This window comes from Rhinatrema bivittatum, chromosome 1, assembly GCF_901001135.1.
Source record: "Rhinatrema bivittatum chromosome 1, aRhiBiv1.1, whole genome shotgun sequence".
NCBI classification, from domain to species: Eukaryota; Metazoa; Chordata; class Amphibia; order Gymnophiona; family Rhinatrematidae; genus Rhinatrema; species Rhinatrema bivittatum.
Window position 1 is genome coordinate 197,224,753 of NC_042615.1, and position 13,559 is coordinate 197,238,311.

Below are 13,559 nucleotides of genomic sequence, written 5' to 3' on the forward strand. Positions count from 1 at the left end.
GACAGCGCCATTTTTAAAGTGTCGAGACCCAGGCAGGAATAACTGGACATCAATCCTACCCATTTCAACACTGTATTCATGAAGGGTGTAAGAGGGGGCTGGGGTTGGAGATCCCTGGTCCCAGCACTTGTGAAGGACCTGATCCTGGCCCTCTCTAGGCAGGCCCTAGTGCCAGGCCTGGCTGGAGGGTCAGGCCTTGGCATTGGACCTGGTTTGGAGGGCTAGGCCTCGGAGCTGGGCCTAGGTGTCCAGCCTCATTGTTTTATCTATTTTTAGTTTAATTAGCTTCTCAAAAGCACAGTCCTCTGAAAATCGACATTTACCTTTTTATCCTATTTGTATCCATTTTCTGTGGCACTATTCCTGACCCTTCCTCAGTGAACAAACAGAAATATTTGTAAATTCCACTTTCTCATCAGCCTCTAAATATTTCTCACCTGAAGAGTCTTACAATGCCACTTTTGCACTTCCTCCTAGCACTAACATCTTCAAATGTTTTACCATATTTTTCTTCCATTTGCATCTTCACGCCCATGATTACTTTCTCAGCTTCTCTTAGCTGTTCTAGATATTGTTGCCTATCTTACTCTTTCTGCAATGTCTTGTAGTTTATGAATGCTAACCTGTTCTCCATTACCTTTTCAGCTACTTCTTTGGAAAAGCATAATGCCCTTTTTTCTTCTTACTTTTATTTACTTTCCTAACAAAAAGATTATCTTTCCTTATAATATCTCCTTTTTGTTCTGCCCACTGTTCTTCCACTTCCCTTAGATTTTCCCATTCAGCTAGCGACTCCATGTGGTACTCTCCCATTTAACACAATAAGTTTTCCTGAAGTCTAGGACCCTCACCTTTTGAATAAAGCTTATCTGCCTGCATTCTAATACTGAACTACACCATCCAATGACCATTCTTTTTCACTCTGTTGTGAAAGGCACTGTTAAAGACCACAAAGATTTCTCAGTGACTGCTGTTTTCCCTTCTGTACTCTCCCTGTTTCTACTGGTCTTAAGGCAGATAACTCGCGCCCCAACAATGCAACCCCAATTTTCTTTTATTATGTTTTATTAGAGAAGGACAAGTGTGTTGCTTGTGATCATCCTGATCCTAGGATTGGCCAAGAGCTGAGTACTTTTGACCACGTTCCTTTTGCGGATCATGGTTGAGACTGGAATTTTGTAACAAAAATAGATTAGAATAAAACAAAGCAAAAAAATGCAATAGGAACTTCCCTCCCTTGTTTCTACAATTTATAACTTGTTACCCAATTTTATATGGTTTTCAGAATTGAAACAGAATTTTGTTAGTATTGATGTTGCTAATTTAATATTAAATTAAAATCATAAAATATAATTTACCCATGCTTTATATTTATGCATTATATATACAGAATCAGTTGCAGCTCCCTGTTGGAAGTAAGCACAGTGCCCATCATTACCTATAGTACCTGAATGTAATCCACTTCAAAGTGCCGAAAGGCGGAACATACATTTGAAAAAAATTACTTGATGAGTTAATGCTTGATTTTTCAGCAAGAGTTGTAAACACTTGTACTGAAAAATCAAACGACAGTTTCTAAGCGAACCCAACTTTTTAATCAAAATATGGCGCAATTGTGTATTTGGAGTCTGACGAACACTTCCAAGTATCACGACTGTCCACTATCGTAGAGATAGGATGCAGGACTCGTTAGAGCATTAGCACTGTTGGACATCCCGGACGCTACTTAACTATCTTGCTCGGCTCGCACCACGCAAGCTACGTTTCAGTGTAATCAAAAGACGTCCTAAAGCGAGCGCCGCCAGTATCACGTGACTAGGACGAACCTAGGCCGTCCCGGAAGCGACTTCGCGTCCTCCCTCGCCACGTGACTTCGGTGACGCTCGCAGCGCAGGCGCGGTTAGAGAAAAGGTAGTGGGTGTAATTTGGAGACGGCGGTTGTGCGCCTTCCTCAGTCAGCGGGCGAGTGGCTCTCTCTCTCTATGGGGAGGCGAGAATGGCTCCTTTCCCGGACGAGGTGGACGTGTTCACGGCGCCGCACTGGCGGATGAAGCAACTGGTCGGGCGCTATTGCGACAAGGTGAGGCGGCGGGGGGGCAGTGCTACTGCTGCTGCTTCTATTCTTGCTGCGTAGCTGTCAGGAGCCGCGCGCCAAGCTCCACCCCCCTATAGCAATACTGGCGCGCTATTACTCGTCCACTCCCGCGTCCCTTTCTACTGATATACAGCGCTGGTCTCCCTCCCTTATCTCCCACGCTGGAAAGGTTGGGCAACGCTCCTTCCGTGATGTGTATCTAGCGGAGCCGAAGCTCAGCCCTGTCCGCAAGGCGAGGGACGGGATGGTTGTCGCTGTGCGGCCTGGGAGAGGGGCGCGCGCGCGCGTGTGTTTTTGTTTTGTTCTGGTGAATTCTCATCAGTGCGCGTCCGTCCAGCGCTTCCTTTCCTTCTCTCCGGCGCTCGCCCTGTTTCTCGGTGCTTTTCTTACCTGCTCTGTGGGAGGGCGGCAGCAGTCGTAACGGGTGTAGGGCTCCCGGAGCGATCTTTGGTCAAGCGATGGCGACTTCCTGTAGGTGATGAAAGGTTGGGCTGTCAGAGTTTAGCCTGGGCAATAAAGATACCAGAGAGCAAGGGGTGGGGGAGGAATGAGCCTGACTGCAGGGTTTCAGATTTAACCTTTCTCCCAAGTGAGGGTAGGATCGTTGACTCCAACAATCTCAGCTTATTTGGTACTGGGCTGTTTGTGGCTGCGACTATAAGAGAACGGAGTTTAATAGAGTTTTAGACTGGTGTTTGGAGGGTTAAAAGGTTGCGTTGATGTTATAACAGGTTGCCCGAGTGAGAGATAAGCAGATCACACACAAGAATACACACTATAATATAATGTGCAATAATTACAGTAAAATAATGCATCAACAGTAATAATAAAATACAGCATTATTTACAGCACACATACTTCATTTCCCGTGATTATAATACATACCAAATGAGCATCCTGCCACTCAGGTCGTGGAACCCCGGTGCAACCGAAAAACAGGAGCACACAGCTTCAATGGGAAAAATCCTGTGCCACTCGTCAGTGCACAGGTGAGGCTCTGGCCTCCCACTGGAGAACCCTGAACTTTTATAGGGCTTTGTAAACAAGTGTACTTGTAGACAAGCTACTGCTCGAGCCTGGGAACCTTCATGTCCAGTGTAGGACATGAAGGTTCCCAGGCTGTTGAGTCAGGTCCCAGGCACAGACAAGCTACTGACCCCCACAACCACCTGCTTAAGCCCTGCTGATACTGTTCTTCACTTGATAAACAAGTTTCCAAAGTTCAACACAGTGTTTGTCCTGAGAGCATTTTTTTTATCTCATCGTAGTACAGATGTATCCACAGAAGAGTGATTAGGAACAGTTTAGGGTTAGGCAAGTGTTCCTTGTTGACTTAAGTCCCTGTAGCCACACTTTTCAGTACTAGATTATTGCTAGAATCCAGGAGTCACTTCTTGTACCTGCTCAGCAGAGCATCTCTGGCTAAAATTCCCATGCTGGCTCATGCATTTCAAATTCATGCTGACCTCCTTCCACTCTTGCATTTACCAAGCAAGGCTACTATGATCATCTGACAAATTTTCCAATTCTTGCCTGTGTTTCTCTCTTCAAACTGCCTCCACCTCTTACATCTCCCCTGCCAACTCTCTGGACAGATCAACTCACCCACTTCATTCCTTTCCCCTTTTACCTTCACTTTTTCTGAAATTGTGGTGGAGGAAACTGCATATTTTCTCTTTTATTCTAAACTCACTATCAGTGCCTTTGACCCCATTCCCTCCCAGCTTCTCAGCTCTATTTCCTTTGCAGTCATTCAGCCCATCTGTCATACCCTCAGTATATCACTTTCCATTGCAATTATGCTTGCCTTCAAACAAGTTGTGAACACACATGGAGAAAAAACCCATCCCCCACAACATTAGCTGTATACAAAACCACTCTCAATGCCTACAGGATCAACATTCTTAAAACTAAGAGAGACTTTTTCTCTAAAAAAATACATCATTTCATCTTTGATTCGAAAGCACTCTTCTCCTACGTTTCTGCCCTCACTAAACCAACCCCTCCTACCATCCCAGATGATCAAGCTCTCAACAAAGCCTCCGAACTAGCTGAATACTTCAAGGAAAAAATTGATAAATTGACTGTTTCTTTCTCTTCATCTAGTTCTTCTCCATCTCCACCTAATACTCCACCAAAACTAAATACGACTCTAGAAACTTTTGAAACCACATCAGCTCTTGAGATCGAAAATATTCTCAAGAAAATGAAACCATCCTCTCATCCCTTAGACACAATTCCAAACAACCTCCTCATTGCTATAAGGAATACCATTTCAAAGCCAATTGCCGATATCATTAATTGCTCTCTTTCCCAAGGTCTAGTTCCTGACCAACTTAAACTAGCAATTCTTAAACCTCTTCTTAAAAAACCAAATCTTCCGGCCACAGATCCAGCTAACTTCCGCCCAATAGCCAATTTGCCAATGATCGCCAAAATTATGGAAAAGATAGTCAATAGACAACTATCAGAGTACCTGGAAGAAAACTACATTCTTGCACCTTCCCAGTACGGTTTTCGTAAATCGTTAAGCACTGAATCCCTACTTATCTCTCTCACCGACAATATTCTAACTAATATGGATAAAAAACAACCTCACCTCCTTATTCTTTTAGATCTCTCTGCGGCTTTTGACACTGTCAACCATTCATCTTTATTACAAGGTCTGATAGACATAGGCATTAAGGGAACAGTACTCAGCTGGTTCAAGTCCTTCCTGGTTAATAGACAATTCAAGGTAAAGATAAACAACAAAGAATCACACCCGGTCCCAGCAAATCAAGGAGTCCCTCAAGGTTCCTCCCTCTCTCCAACCCTTTTCAACATTTACCTTCTCCCTCTCTGTCGTCTTCTTAATAATCTAAACCTAACACACTACATTTACGCGGATGACATCCAAATACTCATCCCAATCTCAGAATCCCTACACAAAACCTTGATTCACTGGAATAATTGCTTGCAACTAATCAATCATCTTCTATCCAGTCTCAGCCTTATTCTCAACAACAACAAAACCGAGATCTTAATTATCAATCATGACGTTAATAACAATCTAATATACCCAGCTGTCCCACTCATTTCTACCACTCCTATAATTAATCACTCACCATATGTACGTGATCTAGGCGTCATGATAGATAATCAGCTTAACTTCAAAAAATTTATAAGCACCACCACTAAAGACTGCTTCTATAAACTTCTTGTCCTGAGAAAATTGAAACCACTTCTCCACTTCAATGATTTTCGGATGGTTCTACAAGCCATTATTCTAACAAAAATCGATTATTGCAACTCGCTTCTTTTTGGTCTCCCTACCTCATCCATCAAACCCCTCCAGATGATTCAAAACTCTGCAGCTAGAATCCTTACCAATACAAATAAAAGAGACCATATAACCCCCATACTAAAACTCCTCCACTGGCTGCCTATTAAGCAAAGGATTCTCTATAAAGTATACACAGCAATTCATAAATCTATTTACAACATATCCCCACTCCACTTAAGTACCCAACTTCGTTTTCACTCTTCATCTAGACCTATCAGAGGAGCTTATAAAGGCACACTCTTTGTTCCTTCAACAATATCCTTACATCAGAAACGTACCATCTCTTTAGCAGGACCCGTCCAATGGAACATGCTCCCGCCAGACATCCGTCTTGAGATCTGCTTCGCTTCCTTCAAAAAGAAAATTAAAACCTGGCTCTTTAGCCAAGCTTTTCCAGAACTTTGATTATTTTTACCTCCAGCTATCAAGTTTTTCTCACCATCGCAATCCCTTCTGCAGATCACATTTATCTTAGACAATTACGCCTTATTTTATGATTTGGTTTCTCAAAGAGACTATACAATTTTCTCAATGTTATTTTTCGAACCTGTTTTCCATGTTTTCCAAGTTCTATAACCTTGTTATATGTACCGCCTCTTGGCGTAATTTTTATGTTTCAATGTAAACCGATGTGATCTGTATTTTAATACAGGAACACCGGTATATAAAAATCTAAAAATAAATAAATAAATTCCTCAAAAAACCCTCACTGGACTTTATTTGCTGTGCTTTCATCCCATCTTCTCCTTTTTTTTACATCCAACCTTCCCATCTTCACTGTCTTGACTTTCTTTCAACTCAAGTCATTCTTAGTCTACTTCAGAGTGATTTTCACCTATATTTTTCACAGAACCAGCTGTTGCCAAAGTTTTTGGTGATGTTTATGGATAAAACTAAACTTGATCTTTTTTTCTCCTTGACCAGGCTACTGTTTTTGATATTGTTGAGCACTACCTACTCCTTGATACTCTGTCCTCATTTGGATTTTGGGACTCCACCCTGTTTTGGTTCTCTTGCCTCTCCCATCACACTTTTAATATGTCCTCTGGTGGATTCTCTTCTAGCTGCCATCCCACTATGAATTGATATACCATTGGGCTCTGTCCTGGATCTTCTTAACGTTTTGTATACTAATTCCCTTGGTGCTGATACTTGTTTTTTAGTACCATCTTTAAGCTGCTAATTCCCAGATTTACCTCTCTACACCAGAAATTTCATCAGGAATCCAGATTTCAGCCTAATTGACATTGCTGCTTGGATGTCCCACTACCATCTTAAAAGTCAACATGGCCAAGATAGAACTCCTTATCTTTCACCCAAACCCATTACCTCTCTTCTCCCCATTTTCAGTGAATAACTCTGCCATTCTCCCAGTCCCCCTGGGGTCATCTTCAACTCCTCTCTGTTTTCACATATCTACAACATTGTTAAATTGTTTTTCTTTAAAACATCACCAAAACATCTGCTCCTTTCTTTGTGAATCACACTATCAAAACCCTTATTCACTTTCTCCAATTGTCCCACTTAAACTACTGCAACCTGCTCTTCACAGGTCTCCCAGTGAACAATCTCTCTTTAGTGTTTGGGTACTTGTCAGGTTCTTGTGGCCTGGTTTGGCCTCTATTGGAAACAGGATGCTGGGCTTGATGGACCCTTAGTCTGACCCAGCATGGCAATCTCTTATGTTCTTATCCAAAATTCAGCTGCATGACTTATCTTTTGCCAGAGTCGTTGTACCCCCCATAATTTCTTCTCAAGTCATTGCATGGCTCCCAATCTTTCCTCATAGAGTTTAAGCTCTTACATACAAAAGCCTTCACTTTGCAGTTCCTTATATGTCTGAAAAAGTGGAATATAAAATAAATAAAACTATCCTCTCTTCTCTACCTACACCCCTCTTCATGAATGCTGCTCATCAGACAAGTCACTCTTATCTGTGACCTTCCCTTCGGTGAACTATGTTGGAACTCATGGACTATAAGTATGTTTTAAATAAATAAATAAATACATACTGTCAACTCCTTTCTCCGTGTTTTTCACCTGGCTGCACCATATGCTTGGAATAAGCTTTCTGAATTGCTGTGTCATGTTCCCTCACTTGTGTTAATCAAATCTAGTCTAAAAACCCACCTTTTTGAGGCTGCTTTTAAATCCTAACCTCCAATATTCTGCTTACAGCCTTATTGATTACCATTTTCTTAATAAATGAAATTCCCAAAGTCTCTTTTGCTCTGTATCAGGCCAATACAGTACAGTGCGCTCCGGTGGAGCTCACTGTTAACCGGCATTTGGACGTGCGTTTTCGACACGCTAGCTTTACCCCTTATTCAGTAAGGGGTAATAGCGCATCGAAAACGCGCGTCCCACACCCCCCCCCACCCCACCGAGACTAATAGCGCCCGCAACATGTAAATGCATGTTGATGGCCCTATTAGTCATTCCCGCGCAATACAGTAAGTAAAATGTGCAGCCAAGCCGCACATTTACTTTAAGTAATTAGCGCTTACCCAAAGGTAGGCGTTAATTTCTGCCGGCGCCAGGGAAGTGCACAGAAAAGCAGTAAAAACTGCTTTTCTGCACACTCTCCGACTTAATATCATGGTGATATTAAGTCGGAGGCCCCAAAAGTTTAAAAAAAAAAAAAAGTTAAAAATAATTAAAAAAATTTTTTTTTTTAAATGGGCCCGCGGGTAGAAAACTGGACGCTCAATTTTGCCGGTTTCCGAACCCGTGGCTGTCAGTGGGTTGGAGAACCAACGCCGGCAAAATTGAGTGTCAGCTGTCAAACTCGCTGACAGCCACCGCTTCCATCAAAAAAGAGGCGCTAGGGACACGCTAGTGTCCCTAGCGCCTCTTTTTTTTTTTTTTTTTTTACTGCGGGCCCTAATTTAAATAAATTGAGTTACTGAATCGCGCGCACAGGAGAGTGGGCACTCGCCTGCTCTCCCACATGGTTTACTGTATCGGCCCGTATGTTTGCTTTGATTAGATTGTAAGCTCTACAGAGCAGGGACTGTTTTTGTACAGAGATTGTATGTTGAGTAGCACTATAGAAGCGATTAAGTAGTAGTAGTAATGCACCTCTACCTTGGCTTGGTATTGATAAGAGATACATGGTAGGTTTTTTTGCCCTTTTTCTGGATTTACAACCTAAAGCACTGGTGCTCATACTGATCTCCTCTGTGCCCCCTGACACCCCCCCCTCCCCCCCTTCCCAATGAATGGAAGAGTAGCCTAATGGTTACAGCAGCAGGCTCCTTGTGACCTTGGGCTAGTTATCTTACCCTCTGTTGCCTCAGGTACAAAATTTAGATTGTATGCCCTCTGGGGATAGGAAAATACCTACAGTACCTGAATAATCTCCTTTGAAGTGCCAAAAAGCAGAATATAAAAAGATAAATATAAATAAAATTACCTTTTTTTAGGTTATTCTTAATGAATATCATGGATAGATTTGTATGCACTGCCTCCAGTGTATGTAGATATGTCATGTATATTTACTATTGATTGGGAGGTGTGCCCAAGGACCAGTTTGAGTACTAGTGATCTAGAAGGTGAGGTGTTTTGTTTTTTTTTGTTTTGTATTTTTTTTAAAACCAATTGTGTTAGACCTTTAAAATTATTGATTCAGATGCGACATGAGGCTTGAAAAATGCATTTATAGACTGGCCTGGTGACTCAGTGAGGTAAGACTTGTGTACTGCTATGTGAAACGACCTTTGTTCAATTTCCGGGTCACGTTGTCTGCTTTCTGATGGGCCGATACAATACAGTGCGCTCCGGTGGAGCGCACTGTACTGTATCAGCCCGGGTTTGGACGCACGTTTTCAACGTGCTAGCTTTTACCCCTTATACGTCAAACACGCGTCCAACCCCGCACATTTTACTTTCAGAAATTAACGCCTGCCCAAAGGCAGGCGCTGATTTCTGCCGGCACCGGAGAAGTGTACAGAAAAGCAGAAAAAACTGCTTTTCTGTACACCCTCCGACTTAATATCATAGCAATATTAAGTCGGAGGCCCCAAAATTTAAAAAAAAAGTCAAAAATTAAAAAATAATTTAAAATTGGCCAGCGGCCCCCGGGTTGGAAGACAGATGCTCAATTTAGGTGGCGTCCGTTTTCCGAACCCATGGTTGTCAGCGGGCTCGAGAACCGATGCTGGAAAAATTGAGCATCGGCTGTCAAACCTGCTGACAGCTGCTGCTCCAGTCAAAAAGGAGGCGCTAGTGTCCCTAGCGCCTCTTTTTACTGCGGGCCCTAATTTGCATCTTCTTCCCCCCCTGAATTGCGTGCCCAGGAGAGTGGCCTGTGCGCGCGCCAGGAGAGCGGGCGCTCGCCTGCTCTCCCACGACTTTTACTGAATCGGCCTGACTGTCAGCTAAGATTGGGAATACTGCAGAAGCAGCCATCACAGATCCCAGAGGGTTTAGTCATGGTCATTGTTTAAGGGTGACAGCTAGTGGCCAGAGTCAAGGTCTATGGTGGTAGGGTTCTCAAAGGAGTCTTTGTGCATGGCCTCGTGTCCTGGACCATCATGGCAGTGATTGGACTAAAACTAGCTGGGAGGAAATATAGCATAAGGGAAAATATCCCTAGGTAGTTGCAAATGAAGGCTCATAGTACTAGATCCAAGTCCTGATTCTGATTGAGCTGAAGGTATAAAGAAACAGGAGGGAAACTGGAAAGTCAAAAATATTTCTGTGCTATGTTGGCAGCCCCAAGCAGGATATAATTTCTGCTTCTCTGTTATGATTGTCATATTGATTTTTGGCACAGGCTGGCATGTGTGTTATGTATTTTCAAGCCAGTACTTGTTAAATAACATCTATGTGTTTGGACACTGAAATTCCAATGAGTCCTTTGGGCCAACACAAACATGATTTTTTTTTTTTTTCTTCCTGACTTCCACAGACATTTGGAGACTGGGAAAGCACTTTAGCACAGGGTTTCCTAAACCTGATCTGGGGATTCCAAGCCAGTCAGTTTTTCAGAATACCCTCAGGAACAAAATTTAGATTGTAAGCTCTCTGGGGATAGGAAAATACCTACAGTACTTTTACATATGAATATGCATGAGATAAATTTGCATACACCAAGTCTCCATGATATGCAAATCTCATACATATTCATTGAGGGTATCCTGAAAATCCAACTGGCTATGAGGTCCACAGGACAGGTTTGGGAAACCCTGCATTAGCACGATTTTAGGTGTAAGTCGCATTGAGGCATTGCATTTCTGATTCAGATAAACTATTTCAGTAAGAATTTGTGCAAAAATGAGCTGTTGGCATACCAGAATCATAAAACTGAAATGTGCCATAAAGTGCAGCATTTTTATCAACTTGCCCTCTTTTGCATATGACATTTCCACATTGAAACCTATCATGATCACTTGCACTTAATGAATTCTAAAGCGGATATTTTTCTTTTTTTTTTTAATTTTATTTTTATTGAAATTTCAAATATATAACAGAACTATATGTTCAGAGAAAAACAGGTATATCCAATATTCTTATACCAGATATGAATGCAACTTTAACATAGTGATAGTATACCTATCTGATAATTTATAAGTAATAGGGGGTCCAAGATAATACAAGCAGTATTGAAAAGAAATATTGTTCATTAATAAACATTAGCCACATAGAGTGCAACCCATAATTAATTCTCTAATACCAAATCCCAGATGATCCTTTCAGGAATGCGAATCTAGGTATACTCGCAATTGTGCAGGTTCAAAAAAGATGTATCTGGAGCCTTGATATATCACTATACATTTTCAGGGAAAAGGTAAAATAAATTTTGCCTCCCTAGATACAACTTCAGGCCTCATCTGTAGAAATTTTTTCCTTTTTTCTTGCGTAGCCTTAGTTACATCCGGAAATATCCAGACTCTGTGTCCATGAAAACCACGATCTTGATTATGCAGAAAAAATCTTAGTACTACGTCTCTCTCGGTAATGAACACGAATGATACAAATAAGGTTTTCCTTGTATCAATGACTGTATCCAGAGTCAAATCCAGCAAAGCAGAAACATTTAACGATGAAACTTCTTGTCCTCCTTGTTGTAGTAATTGTTCTTCCTTCCTTTCTTTAGATCCAGGTATATAGTAAATCTTGGAGATAGCAGGTATCCCCTCTTCAGGAAAATTCAAAATATCCTTTAAATAGCTTTTAAACATCTCTTGGGGATACTGCTCTCATCCTTGGGAAATTTATTATTCTCATATTAGCTCTTTGTTCATTTTCCAATTTCTCCATTCTATTTGAACAGATTATATCTGATTTTATTAGATTATGCTGTACTTCAGTTTTTTTTCTACTTTTTGTTAGATCTCTTTCACTGTATTTTCTAAAACCGATATCTTAGAATCTAACTTCTTGGTGTTTTGTAGATTATCTTTCAACATGTCCGTCAGGGCTTTTATAGAACTGTCCATTGAGACCAATACCTTCCATATAATGTCCAACGTTATTACTTGAGGTTTAACCAGCGGTAAATTACAGAAAATGTGTACCTCAGGTTCGCTTCTCCCTGTGACTTCAGGGTCGCCTTCTTCTCCACGCTGCTGATGTTCCTCTGTCTCCATACCCTTGGACCCTAGAGTGATCAGGCTCTCCAAAATGGACGATTTACCCGCAATGCTTGCGGCCTCCATGTTTTTTCTCAGGGTTGTCGTTTTTACTAAGACCGCTTTCTCTGCCATCGCCTCTCCAGACAAGCTGAGGATTCTTGATGGTGGCTCCAGGGTGATCGGTGCGTCGAGACTGAGGGATGTTTTCTCGGCCTGGGGTCTCGGCGTCTGCTTCCCGTCGAGTATCCCTGTGGCTTCTCCCACTGGCAAATGTTTCATGGGTCCTGCTAACAACGATTCAATTTGCGGCTGTCTAAAATCTGTGTCGAAGTAGAAGACATTCTCACTTTTGCCTTCCTCTTTGTATGAGGCATGGCAAAAAAGGAAAAAGATTGAAGTAATACAGGAAACTAAGCAAATAGCAAAAACTCCGGAATGAGGTTGTAAGTGTCCAAGCTATGCGGCGACCATCTTGGACCAGGCAGATATATTTCAACTTGCAGTTTTAATAAAAGTTTTTAAATGTTAAGACTTGGGAAGTCCTGAGACCAGGTTACATAGTTGATGTCTAGAGATAAGGACCATTTGGCCTACCCACATTTCTTAGTTGTTCCTTTTTCACTTCTATAACTAAGGCTATTTCCCATCTGTTAGCTGCACAAACCACATAAGAGACCTTTCCTTGTTTGTGTTTTTTTTTTCCTTCTGCATGGCCCAGTCCATAATATACACAGAACCTTCTTCCCTGCATAATATTTGATCCAAGAATTGATTTTCTTTGAGGGTACAATTGTCTATTTCCCTGTTTTGAGAAGTTTGTAAATTTAGCTAGCTGTTCAAGACTTCTTCCTAACTCCTTGAATTGGTCTTGAACTTTTAATTAAGAACATAAAAAAATGCCATACTGGGTCAGACCAAGGGTCCATCAAGCCCAACATCCTGTTTCCAACAGTGGCCAATCCAGGCCATAAGAACCTGGCAAGTACCCAAAAACTAAGTCTAGTCCATGTTACCATTGCTAATGGCAGTGGCTATTCTCTAAGTGAACTTAATAGCAGGTAATGGACTTCTCCTCCAAGAACTTATCCAATCCTTTTTTAAACACAGCTGTACTAACTGCACTAACCACATCCTCTGGCAACAAATTCCAGAGTTTAATTGTGCGTTGAGTAAAAAAGAACTTTCTCCGATTAGTTTTAAATGTGCCCCATGCTAATGTCATGGAGTGCCCCCTAGTCTTTCTACTATCCGAAAGGGTAAATAACCGATTCACATCTACCCGTTCTAGACCTCTCATGATTTTAAACACCTCTATCGTATCCCCCCTCAGTCGTCTCTTCTCCAAGCTGAAAAGTCCTAACCTCTTTAGTCTTTTCTCATAGGGGAGTTGTTCCATTCCCTTTATCATTTTGGTAGCCCTTCTCTGTACCTTCTCCATCGCAATTATATCTTTTTTGAGATGCGGCGACCAGAATTGTACACAGTATTCAAGGTGCGGTCTCACCATGGAGCGATAGAGGCATTATGACATTTTCCGTTTTATTCACCATTCCCTTTCTAA

At 41.8% G+C, this 13,559-nt stretch overlaps 1 protein-coding gene across 4 annotated transcripts in view; it reads left to right on the plus strand.

Annotated features, from left to right (window-relative positions):
* Positions 1-1,848: 1,848 nt before the first annotated feature.
* FBXL5 (F-box and leucine rich repeat protein 5) overlaps positions 1,849-13,559 on the plus strand; it is a 251,460-nt gene continuing 239,749 nt past the window's right edge. For 3 of the 4 annotated variants that reach the window (XR_003854714.1, XM_029590712.1, XM_029590737.1), the window contains exon 1: positions 1,849-2,080. Coding sequence is in view for 3 of the 4 variants with exons in the window: in XM_029590712.1 (XP_029446572.1) it covers positions 1,997-2,080 (84 nt within the window). In the remaining variant the exon portion in view is untranslated. The remainder of the gene's footprint in view (positions 2,081-13,559) is intronic. The other variant, XM_029590722.1, reaches the window with a different exon arrangement.